The sequence below is a fragment of the Parus major genome, chromosome 3 (assembly GCF_001522545.3).
Source record: "Parus major isolate Abel chromosome 3, Parus_major1.1, whole genome shotgun sequence".
NCBI lineage: Eukaryota > Metazoa > Chordata > Aves > Passeriformes > Paridae > Parus > Parus major.
Genome location: NC_031770.1, coordinates 48086484 through 48112025, shown reverse-complemented (window position 1 = coordinate 48112025; position 25542 = coordinate 48086484). Strand labels below are relative to the sequence as shown.

General features: G+C 37.7%; 1 protein-coding gene across 4 annotated transcripts in view; it reads left to right on the top strand.

Moving 5' to 3' along the window:
- The window catches only part of GRM1 (glutamate metabotropic receptor 1), a 184999-nt gene that overhangs the window by 26018 nt on the left and 133439 nt on the right, over positions 1-25542 (top strand). For all 4 annotated transcript variants that reach the window (XM_015623083.2, XM_015623086.2, XM_015623088.2 and 1 more), the window contains exon 3: positions 9822-10071. In XM_015623083.2, coding sequence (XP_015478569.1) covers positions 9822-10071 — 250 coding nt within the window. The remainder of the gene's footprint in view (positions 1-9821; positions 10072-25542) is intronic.

The window sequence follows — 25542 nt, the reverse complement described above, 5'->3', positions numbered from 1 at the left end:
GATGGGTGTTCAACCCCTCTGTACCAGAGGTTTGGCCATCATACACACAAAAACCTTCTCCTTCCCCTTTACTGGCGGGGAGAGTGTGCAAACCTGGCCTTTGCAAATGAGTCTGTGGACTATGGCCTCCCTGCCCCAAACCCAGTCAGAGCTGCTGTGTTTGGCTTTCCTTGTGGATACATTCTTCTCCTTCAGCCTAGTTTACTTCTCCTTAGACCAGAGATAATTGAATAATAGTGCCATCTCTATTTTATCTCGAGTTCCCATCAGGTGAGCTCACAGTCCAAATTCTCCAAATCCAGGAGGCATATTTGTGGTGGGATGGTGGTGAGAGGGTGGACTTTGAGGGTAGCAGCCTCTTAATACAGTTTGCCCAAAGTCCTTCGGTAATCTTAATAGTGTTTAAGGCAATTATGATTTTTAAATCTATTATATATATTATAATTCAATATTAATATTTATAATCTATTATATATATGGTGCCCAGTCAGAGCTTTAGGGATGGATTTTCTGACACTCCCAGTGGTAGAAGTACATCTGTTGAACTGCTATATTCTCCTTTGTCAAAAATGGATTTGTTGCTGGAGAGAAAATATATGGAATATTTTAGTGTGCAGATCAGACCTACCACACATGTTGCCATAAGATCAAGAGGCATCTGTGTCAATCATTTATTGATTCAGTCATGGCAGAAATATTGAACACACTGAAAATCACTCCTTGATGAATACCTTCATCAAAACTCCTGGCACACAGGGGTCTTTGCTGTTTCCCAGTGCTGGAGCAGCTACATAGAATGGCTGAGGAATCCCCTGTAACATTTTTGCCAAGATCACATCTGCACAGCTGCAGATGTATTTTTCCTGGCTCTGAGATGAGAGATCAGAGCCAGCCATGTTAATACTGCCCTTTGGCCACTGTCAAGACCAAAAGATTTCCTTCCTCACTGTCAGCAGGATGCCAAAGCTGAGGCCAGCAGGCCACCCAAATCTGCCTTGCACTCTGCTACACCTCAGCCTGCTTTGGCTGTAGCTGATCCGGTGTTCCTGGAGAGCTTGTACACAGCCAGCTGTGTGAGCACAGCTGCCTTGTCCTCAGTAGCTGCTGCTTTTGGATGTGCTCAGTGCAGGCCACAGCCTTGGCCTGTATCCTCCATATCACACCAGCCACCGCTCCACCTGTGCTCAGCTGCCTCCCTTGGCTCTCCTTCTCCTTCTCATGCTGGGTTCCCCTCCCAGTCCCCAGGACACAAGAGTGCCAGAGGAGCCTCCTCTGGAAAGCAGGGAGGCTTGGCCCAGGCTGCCAGCAGCCCCATTAAGGGCCAGCATGGCTGCCCTGCTGGCTCTGCCCTGTCCCAGTGTGTGGCACCGATGCCATCTCCCTTTGGCCACTTTGCTGGTGCCCAGTTTCTCTGAGGGCTTCGGCCCTCAGAGGGACAATTGGGGAAAAGACAAGGTGGTGGGAGCAAGCAGGGCTTGTCCAGCTTCCCCGGTACATGCAGAGGCCTACATGTATTTTGTGGGCCTTTGACAGAGGGCCACTCCTTGCCCTCAGTGCATTTCACCAGGAACATTTATTTGAGGAGAGAGCAGCTGAAGCCATGATGGAAGGACATGCTTGGGTTCAGGTTGGTTTGAGCTGGGAATAGAAGGCCGCTGGGACCTTCTGGATGGCAGTGCAACTTGCGAGCACCCAGAAACCATTCCTCAGGATCTGTCTGGAAGAGAGGAGATCTGTCTGACTGTAGAGGAGGCAAAACTTCAATGTCTGCAATGTTTGTGAGAAAAACCCAATAATTTTCATCTTTCTCCATGATTTGTCTTTTTTTTTTCTATTTCTGAGCCCAGCAAAAGGTCCTTCTGTTTTCCCTTGAGTGATTTTACAGGCCTGTGTAGCAGCACTGCCCTCATCTCCTCAAGGATGCACAATGCTTTAAGAACCACATCAGGATTGCTGCAAGGGCCTCCCCCATTAGGTCCAGGAGCACAGGAGGTGACCTGGGGGCACTCCTGCATATGGACATGGGTGGGGGTATGGGAGGACTCAAGCTGTCTGGGGTGTCATCCTTGGGGTGCAGCCTCACAAAGCTGCGCAATATCTCTGTCTCATGTGTTCAGGCTTGTCACTTTCTCCTACTTGTATTAGGCCACTTTTTTTCTAGCTCTCAAGACTGACCTTCCAGAGCTCATTCTTCTATATTACCTCTATGGAAACTGTGTTAAACTGAACTGATAAAGCTGTATAAAGAACTAATCTATTCTTTACTTGTGGTCATTCAGCTTTTGCATTTATTTCTGGTACTAGCTCTGCTGTTTCCCAACATTAAATCACCTTTTCATATGCAGATACTATGGTAGCCTTTGGGAAAATGTATTTCAAATATTTCACCATTTGGCAGCAGACATGACATTTAACACTGTAACTCAAACATTTATATTGTGTCAATCCTTGCAGTTATGAACTCAGTTGGAAATGCTGGTATGAGTATCTCTCCTCAACTTTATTACTGAGAGAACCTTTCAAACTCAGGATTTGAATTTGTTTTTTGTTTTGAATTTATTTCACATAATATTATGAAATAATATTAATTTTCATCAAAACCTTAAATGGACATGTAAACCAAGGCAGTCACTGTTTTTCTTAAACATATTTAAATTAAACCAGAATTATTTCTAAAATGACATAATATTCTTCTGAATAATAAGTCCTTAGACTAACTAGATTAATTTTAGTATTTTCTGAAGAAAACTGGAAGCCCCTTGCTGATCAGTCATGAACAGTATGATGAAGCTCAGCAAGCAAATTTGTTACAAGTACTGTGTGTCAGCTAGGTTTGGAGATGAAATAGCTTCATTAGAATATAAACCACTCAAACTCCTCAACAGATACATAATAAATAATCACTGGGTGTATGCTTTGAATACAGTTAGGGAAAAAAATGGCACCATACCACATTTTGGCATTTGTCTTATTAGGGAAGTATCACTTAGCATTAGTAGTCTCATTATTTCAGACTGACTTCACCTGTGGCTATATTTCTGACAAGAATATCAATTAGTTGTTCAAAGTACTGCACCTAATGCTTTCAGGATGAAGGCTTAAATAAAACCACTTTACTGAGTAGCAGAATTTTACCTTTTCCCATGTCTTCTCTTCCGCAATAACATATCACTATGGTGAGCTAGTGGCAAAATCTACTTTGTAATTAATGACAAGAACTAACCTAGCATTTCATAAAATTATGTGACTTTTCTTATTTGAAATACAATCTCATTTCTATAATTGTTAGGCACAGGGTATTGTTTAATGGATGATATAATCTAATTCAGCATTTCGGATTTAAAAAAAAAAAAATCCCCTATACTCAATTTTGATTAACACTAAATAATGAAAAAAGACTAGTCTGGCCTTAACAGCTCACTTCTGCATTTCTAGAAGGACCTGAAGAAAACAGGCTGTAAGCACAGATGGGTGAGATCTGTCGTGCACTAAAGATGACTCAGTTCATTCATTTAACATATCCTCCTGGCCTTTGTAAGGCTAGAGTGCAGTTGCTTGGAAATCTCTGATGAATCCAGAGAATTTTCCTAAGCTAAAGTCAAGATGGAATGCTTGCAGTGTAGTTTCAATTTCTAAAAATGAAACTACATTTTATTTTTCAGAGCTAAAGGATGGTAAGGTCTCCAATCCAATTCAAAGTCCTTTTGACAATGTCAAAGATAAACAGCTAGGGAAATGTAAGAGAAACACTGACTTCCAGAGAGCCATAAGTTGGTCTGGAAGGCAAGGTGATGGTGGTAAGGAGGACTTTGATGCCAATGCATGATAGCAGACTAAAAGCAACTTTAGAACTGAGGAGATGGGTAGCTGGACCCAATCTAAGCAGTAGGAAGCAGCAGTAACCAATCCAGCTGGTCCTCAGGAGAGGGGAAAACCTCTGGTGAGTAACAATGATGTTCAACCTGTCCTTAAGGACCAAGGTTTGCAGGACTTTTTTCTCTCTTCAAAGCCTTACATAGAGAAATTGAAATAGCTACTTCAGCAATCTTTTTAGAGCAACTTTTGGATTCTTCCTTCCTCTGTAAACCACTTAGAATAAAATACTTAATGAAATTAAATAAGTGGTAGAGGTTTTCCTGTCAAGCTTTGCAGTCTGAGATTTTAGGTCACGTGGTTTGTAATTTTGATGTTTTCTCTGCTGTTTTGTTCTGACTGGTAACAGAGCCCACATCCACTCAGAATTCTATTTATTGTAAAGCAGCCAGTACTTTAGGTCTTATGCTCTCATAGTCTAACTTACCTGTTTTGAAGCTGTCCCATAAAAACACCTGAGGTGAGATTTACTAAGCAAAAGAAGCCTTCTCAATGTAATTTTCTATCTGAACTCTGAAAAGAAATGGTGTGGTAAAGGGCTTTAGGTAGCAAAATCAACATTAGGTGTAGAGAGTTCACTGAGAAAGAAAAAAACCCAAATCCTATTTGGAATAACTTACAACTGGTAAAATGTAGCCCCTCCTGACCTCAGTGGTAGGAAAAGCCTTGAAAAATATATTCTGGAGAAACGTGGAAGTGTTGGATCCTTGCCTTTTTCCCAGTGACAGTCTGTCAGAGGCTACATGGTGTCAATTCGATGGCCCTGGAAGCTGTGTGCCAGCAGGGCTGCTTTCCATGAACACAGCATTTATATTTGGGGTAGACCACAATAAAGAACACTGGCAGATCCATTTCTAGAACTTTTCTGGGTTTTTGTCAGTCTAGTACCTTCAGGGAATAAATACAGACTTTGATTTTATTTGTAACTCTCCCAATCAAAGGTGTGAACAAATTGATGTGAGTGGCTGAATTATTACAGCTTAGAAAGTGTTTGCTTGCATTTCAGATTTGTTAGCGTGTTTTGTATGTGCTCCTAACTTGTTACTAATATACTAGCTTAAATCTGATGGCTGAAATTTTTTAGTTTGTGATCAACTAAGAGTATACACATGATAATTTAATATGGTACTCATAACAAATACATTAAAAGTGGGGGGAGAATTCAATTTTTTCTTGTTTATTGACCCTCTAAGATGCTCCTGTGGTGTAGGGAAGCATACCATATTATAGGAGAGAAAACTGATGCTCTTTCTGCCTTTTTTTTTCTGTTCAGCGGTCCCAAACTTTCCTGTCTTCTCAGACTTGTATTTGACAACTGTACAGTTTCTGTCTTATTTAATATTATCACTAGCTTTTACAAATTACTTATTGCAATATATCAGGAACTAACTTGACAATTAGATCATGTCCTTGCTTGCTTTTCCCAAATAATTTTCCTGTGCAGTAGGGAAGATTTTAAAAAATTATTACTTGCTGGTATGTCATGCAGCCCTCTTGTTCTTATCTTATTTCTCTGCCAAAAAGTGGTTAATTAGGTGGATAAAACAGAGGCCTTGCAGTGAATCAATACTGAACAAGGAAACAGACTGCATACCTCCAGCAGTGTATTTACAAGCTTGGGAGAAGTGAAAAAACAGACCATAACATTGGGAGAGGAGAGGACAAGAATAGTTTCTCACTTGTTAATTTGAAAAGGGGAACTTTCTTGCCTCTGTAGTACCCTGCAATGAAACTGGAGTTTGTGGTTGCCTTATTTGCTGCATTACCTTTTTTTATGTTCTTGCAGGGTATATGGGAGGTTTTGCGAGTTCACTTTTGATCCAAGTTGTGGTTGCTGTGATTTAGAGGAATAAATGCAGCAAATAAACCTGAGCAACAGGTGACCTCACCTGAAGAGATCACCCATGGCTCAGATGGCTGAAGTAACTCTTGCTTCCTTCCTTTTGTCATTTTAAGTGTGTTGGAACATTCTTCCAGGCAGAGTTCTCTGCTGTGGGTTTTGTAGGTATTTCTCTAAATGGTCTTAAAAAAGTAGTTGGTATTTCCTATTGATGTTGAAAGCAGAGCAAGAAAGAACAGTCTCAGTCTTTCTCTTCAGCATTATGGTCTTTATGGGTATTTTTTAAAAACAGTGATTAGCCTATATTTCAAGGAAATATTCTGTTCAGCTCAAATATGAATGATTCATATTTCCTTATGTTATTGAACAAATAAATCAATGGCTGATTTAATTCAAAGATAGAGATTATGTGGGACAGACTGTTTTGTTTTTAACCCTCCTCAAAACACAACACACTGTTATATGGCTTGGGAAGATCCACACAGACATTCTATGTATCCCTTAAGAAAACAATCTCCAGGATTCTCATAACTGCCTCACTGCTGAGCTGTTTCTGCTCCATTTCATAAATGAAAAACAAATGGTTCTCTTGATAAAGGGAATGGGGACAAATTTGCCAAACAGCTGTAATAAAAAAAAAGAACATAAACCTTTTAGATAGAGCTCAAGGGTTCTGCTCCCCACACTACTAAAGTGTTAATATAACCAAACAGTGCTAGTTTCAATGTAGCTGTGGCACAAATGTAATACCTACTGGCTCACAGGAGCAATTTATGAGGCTGAATTTTTGTTAGTTTCTTCTTTTGTATGTCTTCTGTTCATCAAGATAAGATCTCTGATTTTTAATGCAGCATCTTAATGTTTTTGTTAAGATATTTAATGCATGGAATGCAATGAGTGAGAATAATTACCACTATATGTAACTCTCAGTAGCATCTTTAGATATGCAGATCCCTCTTAGAAATGGCCTTATCTAGAATTTTCTCCATGGTGAAGCAAAGCTTCCTTTGACACAGAGAAAAGTGTTATGAAAATGCTCTTGGTAAAATTGCAGTCATGATAGGTTTAGAGTTTACCTTTATACTGCTGTACAGACTCTGAATGAAGCATATAAGGAAAATACGTGGCTCTTTGAATAGGGTACAAGTTGAACAGACCTTAAAAAAAAGTTGAAAATCGGCAAGGTACTGTGTGTGGAGCTCAAAGCATGTTACTGGCTCACCTAGTTATGGGTAGAGGTCAGAAAGAAAATCACAATAATAATTATTTTGCCTTTCACAGCTGATCCTGGTAGCAAAAGGCAGTTTCAGATAAGATTAGATCTTTTATTCAATGGCTCCTTCAAAGGAAAAAAGGTCTTAGCCTGGGGCCTTGATGTAACTCTTCAGTGACTACAATCACACAGAGATTTCTTTCATTACATATCTCCCCTCTCAGCTGTTGTCTGAGTGTGGCTTGAAATGGATGTACCCACCAAGCTGGTACAGATGGCTGTGTTCTTGGCTATTGCACAGAATTAATTGTTGTTTTCTATTCCATATATGCCCTTACATTATCCATACCTTGGTAGCTGAGTGCACTGAACAACCTATGTAATGTATGTCACACGGTTTTTTTTCTCCCTGATCCTTTTCCCTGGAGGGGAAAGATGTGCAGCGTGTTGTCTTGCTCTGGGAGCATTGCAAACAGATTTTATGAGAACCTCCTGGGTCACCAAGCCTCATCTCTGGCTGTTGCAGAAAACTACTTTACATAATGCTCTTGTGAGCTGAGCAAGCTCCAGTCAAACATCAGAAATCTTTGTGCTGCTACTGGACAGCTGTTATGCTACTTTCATATAAGTACTGGAAATCTTTCATTTTGAGCTGCAGATTTTCTGCCTTTTTTTTTTTGCCTATTCCATCTTGTGTTCATGTTGTTCATGATCTTAATTAGCTTTTTTTCCTTCTAGACTCTCTGTCACACTGAATTTATAGACCCCAATCTTTCTCTTAGCATATGTTTTGGTAGGCTGTTGCACTGTTAGTATGGGTTTGACTATGAGATAATAGTTATCAAAATTAAAGCAGAGAAAAATCATTCCAAATGGACTTAGTTTTTCATTTCTTGCAATCATTAACTTGAACTACAGCAGAATTAGTCCTGTACCGATGTATGACAAAACCCTTCCTTAAATTTTGGGTAAGAAACCTATATATATATATATATATATATTTAATATGCATTGCCTAAACATCTAATAGGATTCAGTTTAGTCTCCTGTGTCTCCTTAGGTAAGACTTTAAGAATAATCCTACCAGTTTCAAAGTAGTCTCTGTTGAACAAAGTTCCACGTGAAATTAAAGGAAATATAACCTTCTGAATCATAAAGTTCTTGCTAATGGCAAGTTAGGGGTGAGGTTGTCCTACCTCAGTCTGGGACCTGAGGCAAGTCATCAAAGCAGTACAGCTCAAACTGTACTGCCTTGGAACAAGTCCCTTGGTGACTGCAGGTCCTGGCCTATAAATACCTGGAAATGCCTCCACCTGTGTCATTCTCAGTGTAAGGCAAGGCCACAGTGTTTCCCCAAGTACAGGGCAGTGAGATGGGGCTGCAGTCCCGAGCCTACAGAGTGGGCTGCTTGGCAGTGAGTTCCCACCAGGCACAGATCTTCCTCTCCTTCCCATGGCCATGAAGGACTGCTGCCCTGGAGCATGTCTGGCTCAGAGAAAGAAAAAAAGCAGAATTGACCTGATTGCTGAATATGATGTTGAGTCACAGACTAGAAAAGAGGCCATTCTGCTGTGCCTCAAATTTATGAGAAACTAGGGCAGTTCAGTGCAAAGGGCTGGGGAACTTCACCTTTGTGTTTGACACTAGACCTGTCAGGCTTGTCTGCAACTTAGTGTGACAATGACTGCATAGTGTTGATCTGTGGCAAATGATAGATGGTTTTGGAAAAATGCATTTATTTCATCTGGGTTTATACAGAGTGCCAGAACTGTCTCTTGTTGCATTTTATTTCTGATGGCTATACTTTTCAGGAGCTTTAATTATTTTATTTTTTTTTGTGAAGAAATTTAGGCTGATTTGGAAGTCTTTGTCTTTGCAATTTTCTGCTTCAAACAGTTGTTGGAAACAGGGAAGTGGGACCTCTTCAAACACTCCTTTGCTTGAAGAAGTCTGGGTCTAGAAGTGATCAACATATCTGATTTTACTCCCTCAATGAATTAAGGAAACATTGTGGATATGGATAGCATCAAATTAATGATTGTCTTTTTGGGCCATGTCTTTTTACTGTTAATAGATATGTTTTTTTTTTAATCCATCTGTTTCTCTTACATGATCGATGTTCATCGTAAGTCCTATGCTCATGTCAGGCATAAAATACTCAAAGAAAACCTGGAGTCTCACCGGTTTTCATAGCAGAAGGCTGTCTGAGTTTTACAAAACTGTTGTTTTGACTTGTTGAATGTATAAATATAAGTGAATTTGAGAATTAGTTTTTATGTATAGTTTGGACCATGCAATTCAAATATTTGTCTTGGAAAGGGTTATTTCTGAAGTTCTTTCAGTTATAAAGTCTCCTATTCTAAGAGAGACATCATCAAGCTTAAATTCTAGCTGCCATGAACACTGCTTGATCAAATTAGTGTGACTTTGAAAATGGTACCAGATCAATGTGCTTTAAAGTTGCATTCATTTTTCATTCACTTTTGTGAACATGGATTGACTGTGATACTGATAGCTTGGAATGAAATCACTTTTTTCTCTTTCTGTTACTAAACTAGCTCAGCTGTGGGTTTTGCCATAGAAATGTTAATAAAACTTCACTCTTACTGTCTGATCTGTCTCCTTTTCTACCTATCCATTCCTTGTTTAATATCCCTTTTATGTTGTTAACTCAGTGTAAGAAAAGAAACTTGTAGTCTCCAGCTCTGTTAAGACCTACTGATTCATGGATATCCTGTTGTTCCACTGAACTCTGAGATGTTCACTTTAATGGATCTCTCTTTTTTTCTTACTTCTACTAATGCTGCTTGATTTTAGGTGGGGCGGAACTATCATGTTCCCAACACAGTTCAATTGGTTAAATACATGATATATATTTTTTTTTTTTAAAAACAGGAAATTACGGGGAAAGTGGAATGGAAGCCTTCAAAGAGTTGGCTGCCCAAGAGGGTCTCTGCATTGCTCACTCTGACAAGATCTACAGCAATGCTGGCGAAAAGAGCTTTGATCGCCTGCTCCGCAAGCTGCGAGAGAGGCTACCCAAGGCTAGAGTGGTGGTTTGCTTCTGCGAGGGAATGACAGTCAGGGGGATCCTCATTGCCATGCGGCGCCTGGGAGTGCTTGGGGAGTTCCTGTTAATTGGAAGGTAAGGCTCTGAGTGTGCTTTCTCTGCCCCTCCTCTCCCTCTCGTCCTGTAGGCAGGCCTTTGATTTCAGAACTGTAGCTTGGGCTACCAAATTAAATAATTTCCATATTTAATTGTCTAGGGAATGAAAAGAAGTGGCAAGATGGTAGAGCAGATTCTCAGGAAGGAGATATGAAGATGTTTGCCAGCTTGATTAGTAGTGATAGCTTTTGCTGAACTAAATGTTAATTACTGACTCTTTTATAAGGATATATGACATTACTGTTTTTGTGCTTTTGCACATTCTAGAGGAATGTTTCATGGACAGATTTTTAGATCTGAAGTAGGGAGTGAAGAATTCTGGTTCCAGCATGTGATCTGTGACATGTGACAAAATTTTATGTCACTAAGGCTGACCCCTCATAATTTGAAGCTCCAATCATCAAGTATTTTTGATTACTGAAACTTTTTTCCAGTCTTATGATTACAGCTTTGCATTCTCAGTTGTACACTTTACTGTGATCTTCGCTGTTGAAAGCTGGGGCACTGATATTTTACAGGCTGGTTTGGTTTTTAAATCATCAAACTTGGTGATGGCTAAATGAGTATGTATGTGTGTTTTTTATCACCAGAATAACAGTGCAGATGTGTGTTGGACAGAAAAAGGCTGTTTTTATCAAAAAGAGAATGTTTGCTTTGCTCTACTAGAATTTATCTTCATAGGTATTCATTGAGATGTGAATTTCAGTTCTATCACATTATCCACAATTCCATTTTTGTGATATTTCTTATTTTGAGGCTTCTTTGACTTTCACCTTGATTTCTGCAATGTCTTTGTCCATTTTTCTGTCTTGACAAACATTGCTCAAATGATGAGGATGAATATTTTCTGTCTTCTGTGTTAGACTGATAATATTTGCTTTAATCCTTTTTTTTTCCTCTCTGTTTCTTTATTGGTAATTTTAACATTCCTTGAAGGAATGTTTAAATTAATTCCTTCAAGGCCTTTGTCAGTTGTTTCCATGCCTACTTGGCTTCCGTTGTCATCTGATCTTATCAGACTTCTTTTTTGTCCCATTCTTTCCCTAAAGTCTTTGCCTCTGAGGTTGTTTTGACTGGGATCCTCTCCTTTTACTCCATGCTATGGTATTGTCTTTTGCTCCTCAAAACCACAGTTCTGATGCCTACAAGTCAGATACCTACTCTGGCCTAAGGAGTAAACTGAACGCGTTAAGTCACTCTCATCAACTTTTTGTCGCAGTCTTTACTCCCTATCTATTTGAAGCTGAGGTTCTAGAGTATCTCTAGAAGGTTGTGAATATAAGATATAGCACATCTGGAGAGTTGTCAGTGCTAAGATGAAACAAAGAGTAAGGCTGTTGTGAAAACGGTGTGCTCCAGAGTGTGCACAGGTTCAAGCGCATCAGTCTGCATCAATTGAAATGAATAATGGAAGGCTTTGGGAGTGACATGTTTTACATATGGGTTTTCAGTGAATAGAAGAAACTGAATATAATAAAATTAGCCTCTGTGACAGCATCCTTGATCAAATTTTAGTAAATGGGTAGTGCTGTGCTTTCTTAGTGTATTGTCACTGTAGCAGTGTCTCATTGTTCACTGATTTTGGCGCACCCTCTTGATGCTGACCATACAGAAAACCAAATAAATTAAACCTCCTACGTTAAGTCACAAACCTTGGTTTCCTGTTAGACCACTTGATCCCCCACTCCTTGGATATGTGGAATGTTTAAGCTTTAAATTTTGACTTTGAGCCCTTACCAAACATAACACTGGTCCATAAATTTCAGTTGTTTGTCTTATAATTTGTCCAACATCGTAGTTCTGAGCTTTATGTCAGAAATTCTTACCTATTCAATGGAATAATGGAATTTCTTTGGAAATCACTATTTATTTTTCAGGTGGATTTTCACATACCCTTCCTTCATGCTGTTAATTGAGTATGGGAGACTCCTTTTTAGAGCTGAGTGGGTTCTGTAAAACAGGCTGGTTATTGCTTTGCATAGTCTGGATTGTGCACAACAGCTGGTTGAAATAAGAAGTATTATAGGGCTTGCACATGTTCTTATGTGCTTGCAGAACTAAAAGAAAAGAAGTTTTCTTTGAATTGTCCTAATTAAGTGATTTTAAAAAATGGAAAATTAGCAAACTGGTGAATAAGTAAGTTGCAGTGGAACTGCAGTGCTATGAATTTGGTCATCTATATACAAACAGGAACCAAGGCACACATTAACGTTACTTTGATGTGCTATTTAGTCTTTTTTATTCAAGTACCCAGCTAAGCAGAAAACTAAGAGCCTTTTAAGAACATTCTTTTAATTGAGGGAAGTGGGAGTGAATGTGAAATCAAGATTTTTCTTTTTCTTTTTCTTTTTTTTTTTTTCTATAATGAGATAAACAAAGCCTTTAGTTTACCCACAGGTTTATTATCAGCCACATTTTATCAACCCCATACTCTGTTCTGACTCATTGTAAAGAGGAAGCCTTTCCAAAGGAACACCTGGCTAAATAGTTCTCTTCCTGCTACATCCTCAATATTGCTATTTATCAAAGTAGACAGAAGCAGCTTAGCTTAACTAAATTCATGCCATCAGGAAGAGAGCTGGGAAATAAATTTCATTTCTGTTTAATCTGAAGTTGAGTCTCCTTTACTACTGGAAGTGGGAGTCTGTTATTTTAGTGAGAAGAGAATTCCTCTCTCTGAATCTGGAGGGAAGCTGGAATTAAGGCAGTACAATAGATGAAGCTACAATCCTGCCTGAGGCAGAATGGCATATATTCTGAAATCAATGGTGTTGAAATGTAGCAAAGAATTAGTGAGAAAATTTATTAAACTAGGAAATGATGATGATAAATTTTAAAAGGGACTGGTAATGAAAGGGAAAGAAGGCAAAGCTTGGTCATGGCTTTTTGTAAAAAAAAAAGAAGGAATAGAATTGGCATAAGCAAAGGCAAAAATTATGTTAAAATTTAACTGTACTCTTAAAGGAGTTCAGGTGATAGCTCTTTTAGCTGAAATTAGTTTTGATGTGAAGAAATTATGTAGGAAGATGCTCAGCCTCATGTGTCTATTCATGTTTATGCAGGCCACTGGGTTTTATATTACTTAATAAGCATCAATTAGATTTTGTGAGAATCTTGCAAGATTGATGAATGTCCTATATATCCCCTGAGATCATACATCAAGAAAAGGCACGTAACTGACTATTCAGCATCTGCATGGGTAATGCAAAGCAGATGAAAAACAAATGAAATAACCACTTTTAAGAGATGCTCTGAGGCCATTGAAGAAATTTTTAGATAAATAGTTGGAAATTAAAATGCTCTTTCACGATCTGTTCTCAAACTCCTACACTCAATGGTTTGTGTAAAAGTATGAGGAACTTCATGAAGGAAGGGTTATATTAGTGCACATGCTGTTTTTCAGTACAGTCCTTTGTAAAGGACTAGGTACTGCTTTACTTCTGTAGGCTTTCTGATGCTTTACAGCCTCCATTAATGTTGCTATATGGGCTGTTGCAGAACTATGAATTTGAAGTGTCAGTAAAATGATCTCTTCTGAAAGTTTGAATGCTTAGCAGTGAAGGTATGGTTGGATTCTCTGCTGTCAATCCATTATGAAGGGCAAGTCTGTTCTTTCTATGTGTCTAATAAAAGTAATTTAGCATAGGATGACAGAGTTTTCAGAATACATACTATGGTGAAATTTTTTCTGTCTGCCTGCCTCCCCCCTTCAAAAACCAGTATTAATAATGGTTTTGGCATTTAAATTCACACTTTCTAAAATATTGACAGTGCATTATCACTGTAAGCTATTTGGTCCTATTATCTGACATTGCTGGATAGGTGGAACTCGATTGCATCCAAGTGCAAGAGTGTGCAATTTATTGGCAGGTTGACAGAGAAATGTGACCTGATGTGGTCAGTCCCTGGGCAGCAGGGTGCATGGGAGGATTTTGGCAGATGCCTAGGGCAGTTACCACCTTCCAAGGCCTGGGATTTTATGGCAGAACACACATGCAATCCCACTGAATTGGTACAGCATTTGACAGAGGCATGCTTTGCCTACCCCAATCAGATCCATCAGTTCCTTAGCACTGAGACTACTGAGCCTTTTTCAGCTCCATCACAGCAGAGAAGGAAGGCCTCTGCACTTGAGGATGCCATGGCTAAGGCAGTGACCCAAACCCTATTACAATAATCACCCTGGTTGTCAAAAAGTGGTAGCACAAATTGACAGGTTCATAACATCATTTTGTGAGGGAGAAAGAAGAATCTGGTCAGGAAGCTTGTCTTTCAGCAAGGTAGCAAGAAAAGGAAGGGACAGAAGTTTCTCACTGTTTGTATCTATTTTAATTGGTAAGAATTATTTTGATTTGTCCCAAGTAGAGTCTCTTGTCTATAATGGTATCTATTAAGCAACCTCTCTTTTGGTGTTTTAACCTGTGAGATTTTTTTCTCCCTGTTTTCTAGCTTTGTTCTGTTCAGTAGGGTGATTGGCAAGTGGCTGGGTGAGCATTTGGCTGCTGACTAAGCATGGTTAAGTTATCTATGTTACAGATGACATAGTTTCCACTGCCAAAAGCATGATGTTATGTATTTCCTTTTCATTCAGTTCTGACATCACAAATAACATAAGAGTATCACAAATACCACCTCACATATGTGGCTAAGCAGACTGCCTGTCTCTTGCTCCCTGATGAGTCCCTGGTACTAAAGGCTCATGCATTACTTATAAAATGACTGAGAATATTTTACTGTTGATGGAATATTCTTCATAAAGAAGATGTCTATCAGAAGATATGACTATTCTTTTAAGTTTGACTAGCTGAAAGAAAGATGCTGTACTCTGCTCTCCAATGCATTGTCTTCATTTGTCATGTGAGCTGCCCCATATTTATGAAAAATCAATGACAAATGCCCACATTCTCCCAAAGCAGCTGAAATGTTTTGTAGGGCCAATGTGTTTAACTCTATTAAGAAAAAATCTGCTATATTTAGGTATTTAAGAGATTACAAAGAAATCAGTAAGAACCAACAATGTGTTGTTTGTGGGGGAAAAACCCCTGCCCTGTGCTAGCACAGATTATCTAGGATAGTTTTGGGCTTTATAAAACATACAAAAATAGTAGATATGGTAGAGTGTTGCTCATGATGCTGTTTTATGCCAACTTGCTATGAATGGGAATGTGTTAAGAAAAGTGGTAGTAATCCAGCACTGCCAATTGTATATGATTGAACCCAAACAATTCATATTCCATGTGCTGTTTTGGAGAGGGCAGTCTGGATGGTAAAACTCAGTGGTTTGAAAGTCCAAAATAAAGATGACAACACAACTGGCATGCTGAAAATAAAAAGGAAAATAAAAGTTATAATAAAGGCTTAATAAAAATTTAAAACCTAAATGTTTACTTTCCATGCATTTTGCTGCAGAAGGAGGACTGTTTTTTTCTTCCTGGTACTTCTATGACCAAAGTTGTTTAGAATTACTACTTTTAATATTTCTGTTGTCATTGACACTCCAAGTTAATGGAAGATTGTGCTTAAATAAGTGTTTTGATATAATCAGAGGTTTAGCTGGATTTGGATTCAAATTCCTGGATTAAAATTGAGTTAGAGTCTGTGAAATGCTGAAAAAATCATTATAATTTTTCAAATACTTTCAGAGTCTAACTGAAGGCATTTAAGCAAAATATTGTCAATTAAGTTAGTCCCACCTGGCAACATCAGACCATTTCTTGAACATTATTAAGGTTTGTAATAGGATCCACGGCTATCTTTTTAATCTGAAACCTCAGAACATGTCCCTAGAAAATTTTATACCTTATTAATGGTTCATTTAGTAGTTCCAGCCTATCACCTATTTACCATGACAAGAATTTATAATCTGTGTGGATGACAACAGAATTACATGATGCAAGAAGACTGAGCAAGCATATTTTGATTATCCTCTAACATACAATAACATCAATCCATGTTAAAATGTGATTGCATATTAAGTGCTAATTAAATAGCAGTATATTTGAGCAGAACTGCATTTTGAGTCTTGATAAAAAAAAAATGCTCCCTTTTACAGAAACAAGAAAATACAAGAGAGATACGTACTTTTTATGGCAAATGGAATTTATGTATTGCAGTAGGCAATTTTTTAAATATAGGGGTGTTCTTTTGTCTTTTCACTTCTTGCTTCTTATGAGATGTGAATTAAACTAGGTTTAGTATGAAGTTAAATCTCTTTCATATGGACATCCAGAATTATTTTTAAAAACAGCTATTAACTCTTAGCTATTTCTGTGTATGCACTCTGCTTCTGTGCTTTAAATGAGGATGAAATGTATAGATGTAGGTGAGAGACTGGTGGTTTTGTAAATATGACTCAGTTTTACTAAAAGCTGCCCTTTTTTTGTAGTGTTTTGGTTTGCTTTTTTTTTTTTAGTTGTGGCTCAAAATGAGAATTTCTGCTTTATGCAATAAAAATAGGCACAGAAGAGTAAATTCCAGCCTAGGTGTCTATGTTATTCCTAGTTCTTCACAGAAGAGACTAACACACAATTTTCAGTGTGGTGCTTATTGAAGTCAATCTCCTTTAGAGCAAACAGATCACCAACACGTGTGAGACTCTTCTAGCAGTCTATGTAAATTCCTGCCCACCCTTCCAGGAAACCTCCCATACTGACAGACATGAAATACTAGGCCTCCAACAGCTTGAAGACATAGGAAAAAGCCAAAACCATTCATCACAGTCTTCTGGGTGTTTTTTTCCTTATGATCTTTACAGTCAGAAGACTTTACATGCCAATGTATCCAAAGACTTCTTGAAAACATCATTTTTATAGGGATTTAAGGTTGTAGGCCATGCAGATGTGAAATGGTATATTTAAACTGTATTTGAGTCTGTTTGCAGATGATCTGTGGTAAGAAATAATTAATAGAATATAATGTTTAGTTTAAAAGCAGCTTTTTGGGTATCTTTTGCTCTTGGACACCAGTCATGTCAGTCTGGTGTCTATACAGAAGCTCGAAAGAAAAAAAAATATCCAGACTGTTGTTCAGAAGAATAGATGTCATGGATTACAAAAAATAAATATGAGGCTTTAACAAAAACAGAATACATATATAAGACTAAAGTAGAAGCAGTGTTGATTATTCAAATACTGATTTATAAGCTAAGATGATTTAATGAAGTAAATACTTAGTTTTCTAAAGTGATATGAAAGCTTGTTGGCTTCACAAACAGGACACAAAAACATGTTTTAAAGCAATATACACTGTTTAATGGTAGCCATTAATGTACATTTTTCATAAATGAGAGAAAGTAAAAGACTAAGTAAAAGTGGTTTTTTGTTTCTGAAGATGTCATGCAATTGATTATCAAAGCAAAGGAATGCTGCTATTGTTTACTTGCTTAAGTCACTGGAATAGAAGAGGAAACAAAAGCATACAACTAGGTGTCTTAAAAGCATTACCAAATGTGATGCTTGATCTTTATGATGGTAAAACTTACGGGGCAAAAAACCCTCACATTTCTAGATTTCTTAAAAACTTTTGGGATTCTAGGGCAATTTATGCTTCTTACTTAGCAAAGAAAAGCTAAGACTTGGTTCAGTGTTTTCAGATTTTCTTGGCAAGGGTTCTGGAGGAAGAGTTAGCTAAGCTAGTAATGTTCAACTGAATGCAAGGAAGGACCAACCTTGACAGAAATAATTTACCTTAAGCTTTCTGCAAAGTTTTCCAACCCTGAAAATGTACAAAAGATTGAGATCTGCTTGTTGACTATGAACTAATATGGATGTTAGATATTTGAATTATTAAGTAGGGCTGTGTTGTGAATGGATTATTTATTAGGCTGTATATGTTTTATCATGCCTCTGTAGAAACCAGGAGATGGATGGCTGCTGCTCACCTGGAAGATGATGTTGTACTTTTATGTGAATGAATCCTATTGAATGATTTTATTTCAAGGGTCTTTGCATAATTTCTGTAGGGGCAGACTTTTTCAGGCATGTCTCTGTGAGGCTGAGGTTCTTTATAAACGGCTAAGAATCAAAGCAATGTTTGTTTTTCTCACAACAGTTCAAATAAGACCCTAATACTGTAACCTTTCAAATTTCTACAGTTTACTTCCAGTTCCTTTTAGTGCTCAAATAGAAATAAAAATTAAAGAAGTTCTGGTGAGAACATGAACAAAACTCACTCAAAATATAAAATCCCATCATTTTTTGTAAAGTTTATTTTTTAATTTTAAGCAGCAAATGAATCACCTTTTTTTAAAGAGGAAAAACAGAAATAGAAGAATAATCTTACCTAGAATAATTATAATTTATAATATAATATATTATAATAGATATTATATTCAATATACTATATTTTTTAATATATATAATTATTATTTAAGAATAATTATTTTCATGTTTCCTGACATGTCTTGGTACAAAAATAGATTTTCCTCTTGCAATATTAGAATATATATCATCAACCGTTAGTAACAGTTTCTGTCTTTGGATCACTATTTTGGAAAAATATTGATAATAGGGTTAAATTAAGGACTGAATATAATGATAATTGTCTAAGCTGTGTCCATACAAACAACACTTATTTTGATAGGCACAAGCACACCAAGGGGAAAATAAATTATGTTGCAATTTAAACACCTTTCTCCTGCATCCTGGAAAGGAGGGAGTGAAAAGCTTTAGAGCTCCTGTGAATAATCAGTTGGCTGCACTTCCAATACAGAAACTTAGTGCTTGTTTAAACCTTTGGCTCATTGAGCAGAGAGGGTAAAATAAAAAGCAGGGTATAATGCTGTGGAGAAAGGCCATGTATTTTTATATACTGCCTGTTTTTCATTAATTTTTTTCTTCTTTTTACAAATGCCCTTAACCTAATGGCCTTTCCTGGAGAACCCTGGTACATATCCAAGGCTGGAAAATGTGCACAATGTTCAGCAGTCTGAGGAGCTGAACTCATCTGAAGGGAGGCTAGCCCTGAAGCATCTGTATGAACATGCACTGTAAAAATTTTAGGTGGTGCAAATGTGGTAATATGGCAGCCAAAAACATAATGTCTCAAAAGCAGAAATTAAAGTGGACTAAAGGCAATTGGCCCATGTTGATAGATTCTTAGTCTGTTGGTTTTCTGATGAATTTTCCAGCCAAGAAAAATCCTTTCAGTTTCTGAGGCATAGTAGTGCTTTAGGACCCAATGATATCAAGAACTTGTTTCATAAAGTCAAAGCTGACTCTTTCATGTTTCACAATTTCCTTTTCAGCACCACCAGTCTGTTCTGCTATCAGACTAAAGGACTGCGGTCTAAAAGACTGGTCAGCTCTTGACCACATTTCACTCCAGTCTTTACTTACCTGCATCTTAGTTTAGTTATTTGTGTCTCAGAGAGGGAGAATCAAAAGAAGAATTTTGTTTCAAAGCCTTGCAAATTCACTGCTGCCTGATAAGTGACCTGGCACTTATTTTAACTGACTTTAAACCATATGCATTATTCACTATGAGCTATTTGTGGGTAAGACTTGATACCTAGGGCTCATACTGTTATTTTCCATGCTGGTGATTTGGTTGTATTTATTCATTCTGTGGGGAGCCAGTTTTAAGGTGTTTTTTTCTCCTGGCCCTCTTTGAGAATAATACTGGAAGGACATAATGCAAATCAGAGCTAGAAGGAAAAATACATCACTGTTGTTTCGCTTAATAGAAATGGAGTGAACTATTTTTTTCTGCTTTGTAGAGTAAAACTCAGTTCCTTAGTTTCATTGCTAAGATGAGGCTTAAAGTCATCTTTTGCATGTCAACATGAGGATCAGGAAAGCTGCACAATAGGTCAGATTTAAGCAATTCTGTATGCTTACAAAAAAGAAATAAGAATGTGAATGTGACTCCAGTTGTGATTTCTGCTTATTTGTCACAGCAAGGTAAATCATTATGAGTTGCCATTTATAATCTATACATTTTCTCTACTCTTCCTTTAGTGTATCTGAATATACACTTTTAGCAGCTTCCTTATTGTTATCTATTCCCTGCATTCTTCAATTCCTTGCATACTACATTTTGTTCCTTTCATCTTCATCCATCCTTTCTAGGTCCTTCTGCCCCATTTACCTGAGTCTGGACTTTCTTGAACCCTTCAGCACCTGCTATTCTGTGTAGTAAGAAGTCTGCAGTGCTGGTATAATTTCCTTTCTGTCAAGCCATGAAGAGTTTTAGCATTTCCTTAATCAGAAATGGAGATAAGCAAAACTTGCTCTTGAAAAGCTTACTCATATAAAGGAGATTCTTGAGGAACGGGTTAATTTCATGGCTCTTCTCCATCATCTGTTTGTTTCTTTTGTATTAGGCAGATGAGCACCCTACACCTAAAGCCATAATTAAATAAACCTACCAATTTAGGAACGATGTGTCCTCTTTTCGTTTGTGGATGTGCAACAAGCAGTCAAAGAAAAGAGGCCCTCCCCCTCAAAAGTAGCTATGTAGTTGTGTAAGACTGGTCCTTTTGTTGTTTTCAATTGTTCTTGATGGGACTTTGCATTATTATTGCCATTAAAAAAATACAAGGTGGAGTATTTGTTATCATATCAACCATCGTTGCCTTTACAAAAATAATGTAAATTGACTTGAGTCCCATCTCATGTGCTATCCCTGGTGTTTTAAAACTAAGTTCTGAGGAGAGGCAACGGGATAAGGGAGAGGAACTAGGCCAGTGTTCTGATTTTGGAGATTGACAGTTGATCATTCTCAGATTTGCAAACTGAGTGCATGTGAAGACTCACTAGGAGGTAGCATAATGTAAGCAAACAAACCAAATGTTGAAGTCTATTGAAAGCCCCACTGCTAAGGCCAGTGCTCAGACTGGTTTCCAGTGGAACACCCAGAGTACAAAACTAGAGGTGTTAATCTGCCTGCATCTCAAAGGAATCTGAGAAATCTCAGCAGGGTTATTGCAAACCTTGAATGGCAGTGGGGAGTCTGCAGCATTTACAAGACACTCTCCATTGTCTCTAAGTTCAATAAAAATAGAAGATGGTAGAGCACAATGTTTCTCGAGAGGTCTATGTCCAAGTATGACTGATTTCTTTTATCTGTTTGCCATTATGTTTATGGGAAAACTTCTTAGATGGGGAGACTTAATTCAAGTAATTGTGCAGCCAGCTATTCCAGCAGGGTAACAATTGCAGTTGTAGAGAGATGTAGGCAGAATTAAGAAGGAGGAAAGATAAAAGGCTAAGAAAGGAGAAGAGGTAGCACTAAAATGCAAGGAAGAAAAGCATCCATTATAAGAAGGCAAATAGAATGTGGAAGTGGGGGAGGATGAGTTATAAAAATCTGTACCTAAGACAGAGATGAAGAGTGACAGAGTTTTGGTTACAGGCAATGATTATTTTTTTCTGATCTTGACTGAAATATGTTAAGATATATGAAAAAGCAGAATTGTGACTCCAGACTGAAAAAGTGGTGGACCGCTAGCTCATCAGGCTTCCATACAAGAATGCTTTTGTTGGACTGAACCTCTCCAGTAAGATATCAGGGACTGAATTCTGTTTTCATGCTGCTGTGAATCATGAATGACACTCTGGACTCTTAAAGGAAGTGTGAAATATTCTTATATGAATACTGATTATTCTCATATGAAGATGTTACCTGTAAAAAGAGAAATATCATCTGTTCTAGGATTGTGTTTGTTGGTGATGAGCATCCAGTGCCTGTGATTCAAATTAGGATCTTCCACTTTTTTTTCTCTCCTCTGTGAAGCAATGTATCCTAGAATGTTGTCTGGCTATTTTGTTTTCAAGGCAGGTGACTGACCTTTCTTGTAATTTTCATCCTGGGTATGGAAATTCCAGAAGCTGTTCTTGTTTAGATCTTCCGAAGCTACTGACTTTGAGAAAAACTAAGTGGTATCTGTGAGTTCCCAAAGTTAGTCTGGATATAAGAAAATGTCTTCTTTGTACTTTATATTTGTTGGCTTTTAATTGAATCAAGTCTTTCTAATGGAAAAGGGAATATGAGTCCACCTGGATTCATTTTCGTCATTTATATTAGATATAGCATCATGTTTGCCATGTCATTTTCTAACTAAGCGCACTGTTTTTAAAATCCTGCATGCTACAAATGCTTTTGGGAAAGGACAGTATTTTGGGTCAGTGAAGACCCATACAAAGAGGGACCTTGGCTCATAACTGAGTTTTCTGATCACTACTGCAACTAGTGCAAATTGTAATATTTAAAACGAAATAAAAATATTTTAGGAAAGAATGCACAGGAAAGACCGAACACCAAGCAGAAGAGGGAGATAAATTATGTGCTTACAGAAATGTTATTTTGATGTTGCATGAAGGTCATACCCCACTGCATAAGTCAAGGTGTTCATCATCAGCAGGAGCAGCTGTCCCTCAAGTCCTGATAACCATGGAAAGAGATTGACTGGGAGCCTGGAGAAGAAAGTGTTTATTAGAGAGCTGTGGTTCTTTCAGACTGTATAGGCATACTGATAAAAGCTTCCATTTCTCTGGCAGCTCCAGAAACAGATTCTGCAAGGTGATGGAGACCTACCTAAATTCTCCTTTCCCTAGCTTGAGGCAATGAAAGTGCTATCAAATCTAGTTCTTCATCTTTTAAAAATTGAAGCTTTCCTTAAGCCAGAGTCATTAGATTAGAGAAAACTGGATTTGTGATCCCCTTGTAATATTCAGAGTCCCTTGTAATCAATGATTTTGAGATTGCAGTTTCCACTGAAATGTGGCTGTTTCTTTTGCAAGGTGTTCTACCAGATTAAAATTTACTTTTCCTTTAACCTCAAATCAATTTGAGTCCCTAGGCAAACAGACCTTCATATACCTGCTCCTTACCTCTCCAAATTCTCCAACTCTGCTCCTGGCAGCCTCTAAAATAAACTTCATGCATTGTTAATGCCTAAATCTGCAGCACAGTGAAAGCTGAAATAGTGGAGACAATCCAAGCATAAATTGAATTTAACATAAAAATAAGACATCAACTGTTGTATTTGCTGTGTTATTACATGTTGTATGTAACTTAATATGAAGCTCTGTGATCCATTTAAATGAAACTGCCAGAAATTTTCAGACTGAGAAGCAGAAGGAGCCTTACTGTGTAACTGAAGTCTCCCCTTGAGGTAGGGAGTGATTTGCATCCCTCTTGGAGTCAGGTCTACTGATCATTATGGAGTATATGGAGAGCTATATGATAGGGGCAGATGTACAGACAGAATAACAGCTGTGGAGTGCTCCAGATTATATGTATCTGTTTTCTTGGGTTTATTACATTCAAAGTCAATTTATGCTGCAGTGGATCGTAGCCAAGGAAAAACAAACCTCAGGACTTTGGTCTTTGAAAGGTATGCATCTCCAGATGATTTTCTCACTGATTTTCTTTTAAAGATCTGTACAAATTATCAATTTTATTATATTTTTGAAAGTTTAATGCCTGAACTAAACATTCTGAAGGCAATGCTTATAATTACCGGAAAAAAAACCAAACTTTTAATGACTCTAATAGTTTATTTTCTTTTTTCAGCAGGAAGAAGAATTTTATTCTTTGCCAACCCAAACATTTTTCTTAAATCCAGAGCAATCTTGTGTCAATTTCAAAACAAATATGGTATTTCAAAATAGAAAGTTAGAATGCTCCTATTTTGAAAATGTAGAAACTAATTCTTCTAGAAAATGTCAAAATAAATTGTCATAACATTTAACCCTCCATCATTTCCAAATTGGTGAATAATTTTGATCTCCCCACAAGTGTAATTTACAGCAGATGTATTATTCATCCATTTTTTTTCAGTTTCACTTATGCTTTTTAAATCCTGGCTTATAGTAACTCCACAGATCAAAACCTACCACTGTTTTCAGTAGTCTGAGACACCATCCTATTCTTATGGATAATGATAATAATACAAGCCTCCAATTTTTTTTTCTCTGTAACCTACGCAAATGCAATGTAAGTTATGTATACTCAAGTCCTTAGGAGAGAGGGACAGTGCTACCTGCCTTTTCAGCATCATGGAATATGCTGCTCCTGATAACCATCATCTGCTTTTTTGCCTCCCCATAGAATGACTTAGCTTCAAAATCCTTATGTAATGTCAGCTTTCCTTTTACTGTTAAGGAAAGTATTGATATTTGGCAAAGCTATCTAGAGATGTCTTTGTCCAAAATGCCAAAAGGGAGTGTTGTGTAATAGCATGAAGCAGTGCTGTGAAAATACAAATCTTTTGTCTGAGACTGGCCTTAGGAGATAGAGAATAAGGTATGCAGCTTAGCTGCTGGCTTCTCTTATCAACACTCATAAAAATATGAGCATGAGAGTACAAAATGAACAGTCCCTAAACAGATCCCTAGAAAATAGCTGCAAACATGCATTGCAGCACAGAAACTCCATGATGTATGCAATGCTCTACCAGCAAAAGGGGGAGAGACCCAAAAGTGGAGCTTTTCCACTTTTTTTCTTCATGGTTCTTCTTTTAAAGGTTAGGATCTTCCTGCAGTACCAGAGCAAGGAGAGCAGTCATGCTGAGCTCTCTACACATGGCCAAGTTACCTCTAAAGGCACGTCTCTGTCCATCCATCCCCATCTCCCTGCTGCCTCACTCCATTGGCCACAGGGATAAGATATATGCAAAGTCATGCAGGACAAGTCCAGGATTTCCAGCATCAGGTAAGGAGGTTAGAAAGCATGTATACAGAAAGAAATAGGTTTTTCATGAAATATTTCTGCTTTTCATGACAGAAAGCAATCCTGTGCTGGCACCATCCCTTCTGTCACTGAGATAAGAGGGAATTTTGTCAGTAGAGACAATAATCTCATTTCTCTTACCCTGGTTAGTAGAGAAAACTTACTGTTAAAAGTAAATGAGGGCTGTGAGTCAATTTCTGGTGTAGGGTTTTTCGTATCTGGGATCACTTAAGTCCTCTGGGGTATGTAGGGGTCCCTCCCATGTAGGCTTCCCACTTTTTTCCTCACATTTTTTACTGAGATTGTATGGACAAGGGTATGGATAACATTCTTGTTCTGCATAGATTTGCTTAAAAAAGGCAGCAAATATGAATTAGGCTCTGGTTTTAAATTACTGTTCCAACAGTATGCACTTATAATTTAACATTTTATTCAGGACTATTAAATAGCAATTTACTAGTATAAAATGTAAGCAGTAAGATTCTATTACAGTTTAAGAAGTGGCACAGAATAACATATAGTAGGGTAGCAAAGAACAAGCAAAGCTTTTGTCAATAAATCTTTAACTTGACTCTAATCATGCTAATTAAGATGACTTCAACACAGAAGGGAAGAAGATTCAGAAACAAGCTGAGACTTGCAGTCATAAAGGTCAAAGAAGCAGCTTGATTAAAAAGCCAATAGATGAATTTATATGCATTGTATAGAATAAAATTATGTTAGATGTAATCATGGAGGAGAGCAATAGAATTTTGTGGCAGTGATAAAGTGTTGAAG